This window comes from Pezoporus occidentalis, unplaced genomic scaffold (assembly GCF_034315485.1).
Source record: "Pezoporus occidentalis ecotype Australia unplaced genomic scaffold, CSIRO_AGI_Poc_V1 ctg75, whole genome shotgun sequence".
In the NCBI taxonomy this organism is placed as follows: domain Eukaryota; kingdom Metazoa; phylum Chordata; class Aves; order Psittaciformes; family Psittacidae; genus Pezoporus; species Pezoporus occidentalis.
Genome location: NW_026916104.1, coordinates 1,057,695 through 1,066,031, shown reverse-complemented (window position 1 = coordinate 1,066,031; position 8,337 = coordinate 1,057,695). Strand labels below are relative to the sequence as shown.

General features: G+C 42.5%; 1 protein-coding gene across 1 annotated transcript; it reads left to right on the top strand.

The window, feature by feature from the left end:
• The first annotated feature begins 261 nt into the window (after positions 1-261).
• Positions 262-7,012, top strand: FKBP14 (FKBP prolyl isomerase 14). The gene is made up of 4 exons (XM_062602088.1): positions 262-686; positions 2,493-2,644; positions 5,332-5,459; positions 6,552-7,012. The coding sequence occupies exons 1-4, from the start codon at positions 277-279 to the stop codon at positions 6,708-6,710; spliced, it is 849 nt and encodes a 282-aa protein (XP_062458072.1). The 5' UTR covers positions 262-276; the 3' UTR covers positions 6,711-7,012.
• The last annotated feature ends 1,325 nt before the right edge of the window (positions 7,013-8,337 follow it).

Below are 8,337 nucleotides of genomic sequence, written 5' to 3'. Positions count from 1 at the left end.
AGTTCCAGGAATCGCAACTCATGTGACAGAGAGAGGAAAGGAGGGAAGCGGGAGCGGACCGCCCAAAGCAGGTGGCCTTCCTCAGCCAATCAAAACTCGCCGTCGGTGAGAGCACCGCCCAATCGGCGCCCGGCAGGAGCCGGCTCTTTTGTGTGAGCGGCGCGCCGGGCTCCCCCGCTCTCTAACGTTCGCTTCCTGGAGCCCCGAGGCCCGCACGCTCCCACGGCGCGCTGTCGCTGATTGGACAAGCTGAGGGACGAACAGGGGCGTCCCCCAATGGACAGCTGCTTCTGCCGGGCTCGCTCTCAGGCGAGCCAATCAGAGGGTTCACCCCGGGTTCTGGGCCGTCGGAAGCCGGGGGCTGCCCGCTGCCACGTCTGCGGGACGGGCGAGAGGGGTCGCGCACCCGCCCTGGTCGCTGCCTCCCAGGGGAGGGGTGCGGGATGGCGGCCCCGCGGCGCTGAGGTGGGCCCTGGCTGTGGAGCGGTGATGGCGGCGCTGCTGCGGGCCGTACTGCTGGGCGCGGCGCTGGGCTGCGCGGCCGCGGCGCTGATCCCCGCGGCTGACGTGAAGGTGGAGGTGCTGCAGAAGCCGTTCATATGCCAGAGGAGGACCAAGTGGGGGGACATGATGCTGGTTCACTACGAGGGCTACTTGGAGAGGGATGGCTCCATGTTTCACTCCACGTAAGTAGCTCGCCCCGGCGGCCCGCCTTAGAGTGGGCTGGCGGGTGAGCTTCAGCGGGGAAATACCGCTATACCTCTCGATACATACCTTTATTTTCATGTAGGTGATCTCTTCTGGCAGCCTGGATCCGCACCCCTCACAGCAGTCCGTCCCTCATAGCTCTGTTGGGAGTGTTTTGTTGAGGACGGGTGGATTTTTATTTATACGGTTACATCTTCCTCCCAAAATTTGCGTTTACCTGTGTGCAAGGAAGCAAAAGCAGTGGATGTGTGTTCATGGCATGCCCTGGAGTTTATTTGCTATTGAATTAAAATAGCTTAAAAAACGCTGCACAAACTTGTCAGTGAGATCCTTGCCACCACCACCTGTTCTGAGAAAGTTTGGTTTACCTTTATGCTTTGGCAGTTTAGGAATCACTGGGTCGTAGTGCTGTTTAAGAAGAGCACCAATAGTAAAACTTATCTCCTTCCCCTTTGCCAAGCCGAGGCTATAAAAGAGGCCTTGTTTAGCTTTTGTTTTCTGGTTAGTCTGTAGAAAGTAGAGCCATGTGGCATTTGTTAAAAGGGGGAGATATTAAGCATCCTCTGCTGGAACTTAGACACAGGATTCGGTATATGATATCGGTGGTTTAATAAGTCTTCTTCCGTGCACGAATTTCTGCCTAGTTTCTAAAGCAGACTTCTAGGGGAGAAGCGTACTTCTAATTTAAAAAAAAACAAACAAGTATATATATATATATACACGTTCACTACTGGCAGCACAATGACAGCTTTTCATTTACTGAAACGGCGGATTCTTCCCCGGCCCCCGACCAGACAAATCAACATACCAGAGCCACAGTAATGCAAGTAGGAGGAAAAACCAGAAAGTCGAGGGAGTGCTAAAAGCCTGCAACTGCTTGCTGATGGCGCTTTTCCTGTAAAACAACTACGAAGTGTTAATAGCGGGAGACAGCAAAATGCTTAAGTGTCTGTAGGCCATGTCTGAAATCTACTTATATGGAACGTATTGAAAAAGACAGTGTTTTGCATGTTTCGGCTCTTGCAGGCCATTAAACTAAAATCTCACTAATTTTCTCTTGTAGTTAACCTGCCTCTCTAAAAGGAGCTATAGTGGCACTCTTTTAAGTTTTTGCTGCTGACTAACTTCTGTAAGTGCTGTTTTCTTGTTAAGTACCTTTCCTACATAACTAGCAAATGGAGTTTTTAAAACTGTCGGTAGAGTGATAGTGGTCCTGGTGTACCATCTGGTTAAACTGGGATAGGGCCTTGTCTGTCTTTTTTAAACTTGAATGTCTTGCATGCATTTGTTTCTATTTTTCTAGACAATCTGTCATGTAGCTGTTTTTTATTTCCCAATGACTTTTTTGGAAGAGATGTGGCCAATTCTTCCAGCATTTTATAAGGTATATTGTAATCATGACCAAACTGGGTTTTGATTTGCAATTTACCAAATACGCATGGTCTTGAATATAGATTTTGAAGTAGAAATGCCTTTCTAGTATGATCAAAGTGGAAACAGGTGATCAGGGAAGTGAAGGTGGGTATTTGGGTTGCTTAGTGTTGTCATAAAAATAGCATGTAGATATTGTTTCATTTCTTCCTACTTCTTAAGCAACCTTGTCATGCAAGCTGTAGGTTTAAAGACTTTAAAAGTCTGTGTTTTTCCTATAAGAAATGCCAAGGTCCCAAATAGTGATGTGTTTTTCATTATGTATCAATGCTCTGAGCATATTCCATGTGCTCCACATACCTTTTATGGAACTTGCTGTATAAGACTAAGTGTTTTATTCTGTTCTTTTCCAGTCACAAGCATAACAATGGTCAACCTATGTGGTTTACACTTGGCATAAGAGAAGCTATCAAAGGCTGGGACAAAGGTTTGAAGGACATGTGTGTGGGAGAGAAGCGGAAGCTAACTATTCCACCAGCCCTTGCTTATGGGAAAGAAGGGAAAGGTAAAACACCTGAAGTCCTTCCCTTAGTTGTTTTTAATCTCTGTATTTTACTGTTATTCTTGGCCTAAGAGGTTAGCAAGCTTTCCAGGCTGATTCCCTTAAATAAGAAAGAATTGATGGAGTCAGGTGCTCTTTCTCACTGATTTATTTTCTGCAGAAGCAACCCTTAAGTGGTTACATGACAAATGCAGGAAAAAAACCCAGGAATTGATGGTAGCTGCTGCGCAGTATGTTCTGAGTACCTTCCCTGTTCCTGCAGTGCTCAACAGTGCCCTCCTTTTTTATTTTCCTTTGCTTTATTTCCTTTTTTTCCCCTTTTTACAGTCAAGCTGGAAGTGGTTGCTTAGGTAATGGTTGGCTTTTTGGCTGTTGCATCTCTGTGGTACTACCTCATGAATGGGAATGTACAAGCCTCATTCTTGCTCATAGGTGTCTTTTAGAACCATAAGAAGCTCCCTGTGGTGCTGCTGTTCTTATCTGATACAGTGAAAAGTCACCTCTTACTACTTCATACAGGGCCACTTAATTCTTTCCCTTTTTTAGGTATTTTCAGTTTGGACAGTAAGATAGGTAAGGCACATGGGTGGTCATGTTGGCATCTACTGGAAATGTATTGAATGGTGTACAAACGGAGAAAAGCATTCTTTGTAGTAATTTCTCAACCTAGCTACTACTGATGGGTTTGGGGTTTTTCCTTTCAAATTTCAGACATTTCCAGATTCCTGTTCCAATAGGAGAGCCAAATCTGGAATTTGCAGTTAAATGAGTGACAGCCTGAGCAATGGTTATTTTTTCTGCTTTATGGGGTTTGTTTTAGTTAACTTTTCTTGGAGCAGTTATTAACTGACAACAGTTATCATGATGACTTAAGGTAATACAAGGTTCCACAGCAGAAAGGATAAATGTCTTGGAACATACAATCCTTCCTGGTGCTGTCCTCTCCCATTAATCTGAGTCTGTTTTAGAAATGAGGAGTGTTTATGTGTGTGGATCTTCAGGCAACTAGGCTGAACATAGGCTAAGTAATAGTTCATATTACTCCATGCTACATAGTACTCCATACATGCAGTATACGCCATACCTTCCTTTCTTGAAAGTATCCTTTTAAACATATTTTTTTCTAGAAGAGTTGGTTTCAAGAGATAGTATTGGAAATAATCACGTTTCTAGTAGAGAACACAACACTTGTGGTGGTCAGCTGATTGTATGCAGGGCACAACTGTAACTTTCCACAAAGAGATACTAAATGCTGCAGTATTCACAGTCATCACAGGCTAATTGCCTTGATTAATATGTAAAGCACTACAGTTCTTCGGAGACTTGCAAACCTCACCTCTGTGCTAGTGAAAGAAGGTTGAACAAGTAAACACTGCTACTGCTGTGAGAAATTACTTGCTTTGGGAACACTTTGAAGTATTTGAAAATAATTATGTTGCTATATTCAAGTTATGCCCTTGAAGACCAAATTACTCCATTTTCTTCATGCTTTCCTCTGAATGCACGTAATTTCACTAGTCTCCCACCTTGTTTGCTGTCTGACTTGAATGATGAGTCAGATGCCTTTTTCTATAGCACTCAGAAAAATTACCCGTGTTCCAAACTCTAAGCAGGCCACTGTGCCCTGTATTTCCAGAAGTTTCTGCACATTTATTCATCCCATAAATTTATTCAATCCCAGAAAACAAACAAGGCTGTTTACTGCTGCAGTTCAGGGTGTGTTTAACACCATAGCTCCAAAATATAAGAAGTGGATTATTTTTTTCCCCTGCCTTCTGAAGGCACAGGAATATTTTGGGGGGATGTTGCTGGCCAATATAGAAATATATTTGGTCCTATTCAAGTTTTCTCTATATAAAGAGCAAAGCGCTGTGCAGAAAGGTCTTTGACAGTAGCTTCAGCCATTGTCATGAAGGCATATCACATCAGTGTAAAAGCCAATGCCTGATAAACTGGAATCCTTGAGGGGTGGTGACGCGGGGGGGCTGGTCGTTGGTGCTGTTAGGAAATGACCGGTCCTTTCAGCTGCCTCAGAAAGGGCATGATGCCAACACATGTCTTTGGGCAGATTCACGTACTTAGGTTTTGCTGTGTGTTTGGAAATAGCTCAGTGCCCTGTGCAGCAGTCCAGACAGTCCTGGCTTTCTCTGCAAGAAGAGTTTTCCAGTGCCAGACTAGCAGGTACTAGGTGTAAGTTGGCAGTGGAGAAGAATTTGGACACTGATGGGTTTATGGTGTGTCAGGAGGACTGGACTCTCCCTTCTTGCTGCCCTGTCCATCAGTGTTGGCTGTAAGTTGCAGTTGTGGCCAGCTGGCTGGCTGGATGTACATGTCCTTCACTGTTTTCTACTTTATCTGGCTCTGGCCTTGAAAAAAAAAATTTCAAGAACATTGGTCTGATAAACCCGTGATGATGATTGTTGAATATGAGCTCACATCAACATGTACTCGTCTCCAACAAACCTAGTTGCATCTCAGGTTGTATGTGTACTGTAAGGGCTGCTCAGGATCCAGGCTACGGTTTGAAATAGTTATCACTGTTGCAGTTACTTATCCTCTTCAGTTCCAATTGAAAGATGCTTTTACAGTAGTAGGATTACTGGAATATTTATCTGAGGCATATGGCTTTTTGTATGGCACTGAATATGTAATTGTTTTTAACTTCTCTTCATGTTTACCATTTTGGGCAGGAAAAATTCCACCTGAGAGTACACTGATTTTCAACATTGACCTTCTAGAAATTAGGAATGGACCACGATCTCATGAGTCATTTCAAGAGATGGATCTTAATGATGACTGGAAACTGTCCAAGCAAGAGGTGAGTGGGTTACCCTTCTTTGAGCAAAACTAACAGGATGGGATAGTGGGATAAGGAAAGCTTAACTTGAGGGAGGCATCTAAAGGTAAGTTAGATCTTTAGCTACTACTGTGCACAGAGCAACTCTGCAAGCAGAATACATGATATTTAAGAACGCTTAAGGCAGTTATTTATCGAGTGATGCACAATATAGGTAACTATTTGTTAGCATAACTACTGAACTGATACCACGAATGATAAGACACCCAAAAAGTCATTGCTGGCCAGGTGATCATCAGTCATGTGAGGAAGGGTGGGTCTTTGTTCTTTCTTGAAGATGACTTTTTCTATGTTGCTGCTTTCCAGTTCTCTGCTTTTTTTGACTTTGTTTTATGCCTTTTCATGTTAGTATCCCTCCTGCTAAATGCTCTTGAACTCCTGGCTCAACAGTTAAGCTCCTTTCTATGCTTTGCCTTTCTTGCATGGCTTCAGCTCGCATATTTTCTTGCACCTTACCAATAGATTTCTTTATTTTTCAGTATCAGCTTACCTTTAGTAACTAGCTTAGTGTAAATAACTATTCCACTAGTCTGTTTAAAGCTACCTCAAATCTTTGTCCTTCAAAATTGAGATGTCTAGAAATAAATCCTTATTAATGTAGTTCCCATGACAGCAGCAAACACTGAGATTGTGGACAGATTTCTGTATATATTTGGGCTGGCTGTTTACATCTACTGGTTTGTTAAAGTGCTAGGATGTGAAAAAGCTCTTTGGGGGCCTGGTCAAATTGGTAGCTGATAACTGCTGCCTAGCTATTTATACTTTAGTGTATAGACACCAGATGACAGGTTTTCCTGGCTCATGTTTCAGTCAGATATCATAAAGGTATGGCAACTGCTTCCCTAGTTTTACTGTCAGTTATATTACTGGAGTCTTCCATCACTGATCAGGGCTGCAGAACCAGTCAGACAAGTATTGCTCTGGCAGCGGCATAGGAAGGAAGGTATCTATTGTCTAATAGTACAATCCTGGACATAGTGGCCCTCCTTTACACTGTAATAATCAATTCTTTCGTAAGCCTAAAAACATTATCTCTCACCTTTTGTCTAATAGGTGAAAATTTACTTGAAGAAAGAATTTGAAAGGCATGGAGCAGTGGTCAATGACACCCAGCATGATGCTTTGGTTGAAGACATATTTGATAAAGAAGATGAAGACAGTGATGGGTTTATATCTGCAAGGGAATTCACATACAAGCATGATGAGCTATAGAAAAGGGTGGCATTATTTTTTTGACACAAATGGCAGTGACTCAGACTGTTTGGTTCTCTTGTCGACTTAATTCTGTGTTTTGGAGTTGACAGCTGCTGTCAGCAAAGAAACACTCTTTGTTTATATAAAAGAATTTCTGTTCATTATGTACAAATGTTTTAAACTATTTTGAAGTATGGAAATGTACCTCCTTTTATGCAGAAAAGACTTGCACATCTGTGTTTTTTAAATTTTGTATTAACTTATTTTTCAGAAATGAAACAAACTTTCCTGTTATCAAACATTGTGAAAATCAAAATCCAGTTCAGTGCCTTTCTGTGATTTCATTTTCAGCGACTCCTTTATGTATGACTTCTACTCTGTGGCTAAATTACTTGCCCTTCCTTCTTGAGTGTCACTGGTTAAAAAGCAGTGTGCTGACCTTGCTTTCTTTCCTGCAGATTTTAAAAAGATGCACTAGAAAGGCATCAGCATCTCTTTATACAGCTGAGAAACTGATACAGAGCTGAATGAGATGAATGACTACCCTGTCCTGATTTTGCTCTTGAAAGTCTCTCTAACGGTAAAGTATTAGCAACCAATAATTGTCTGCATTTTTCTTTAAACTACATGAACAAACTAGGAGTTAAATGTCAGACTTTCACTTTTAATGTCAGCAAGATTCTAGGAAACGTCTGTAATTTGGAAAATAGCAAATTATGCTGCAGTGCAGAGGTGATATCCTTTACATTTGTTTTGAAACTCAGAGCTTGCATTTATGAAGAAAGGTCATACCAGTCCCTTTCAAGTTCCGAGGAAGATCTTGAGCACAGTGTTACAAGTCTGAAGTTTTTCCCATATCCAGAAGGGGAAGAGCATACTGACAGGAGGATCAGTATGGCCTGAAGAACAATTCTCATTGGCTTGCCTGCTTTGTGACTGCCTGAGTTGCAGAACTTGTTTCGTCATTGCCCTTTGCAATATTTGCACAAGTAGCACACAAATGATGTGAATTTTAAATAATAAAGTGACTTTTTTAGAAAAAACAGAGGCATGAAGTAAATGTTAGTGCTGTGTTTTCGTGAAGGAGGAGACCATAAGGATTTCAACTCCAATTTGCATGTGTTTAAACTGTTTCTGGAGAGGAAGAATCATTTTGCAATTTCCTATGGTCTCTTAAATGAGAGGGCAGGGTAGCTCAGGGAAGGAATTGGCCTCTATTCTGGCACCAGCAATACATGGGTCTCTGAACACCTTCCACTACACCAGGTTGCTCAAAGTCCCGTCCAACCTGGCCTTGAACACTTCCAGGGATGGGGCAGCCACAGCTTCTCTGGGCAACCTGTGCCAGCATTTCACCACCCTCAGTAAAGAATTGCCAAGTGAGATTCTACATTCAAATGCTGTATATGGGGTAGGTATTTTCCCTGCCACCTAGTGTTGCAAGCAAGTATTAGAAGACTACCTTATTAAACAGTTTGACTGCATATGGATCTTACAGGTTATTGTCTGTTTTGGCATAAAAAAAGTGTCAAGGCATGCAGTAGTTTGGAGTTTTGTGGGGTTTTTTGTGGTTTGTTTTTTTTTTTCCTTCTGGTACTCTGTGGCTTACGGCCTACTTGGAATTGTGGCCACCTATTTTGTCTTC

Coding starts and splice junctions, on each gene's coding strand:
- FKBP14 (XM_062602088.1), top strand. CDS start 277: ATGGACAGCTGCTTCTGCCGGGCTCGCTCTCAGGCGAGCCAATCAGAG. Junction 2,645..5,331: donor TTATGGGAAAGAAGGGAAAG/GTAAAACACCTG, acceptor CATTTTGGGCAG/GAAAAATTCCACCTGAGAGT. Junction 5,460..6,551: donor GGAAACTGTCCAAGCAAGAG/GTGAGTGGGTTA, acceptor TTTGTCTAATAG/GTGAAAATTTACTTGAAGAA.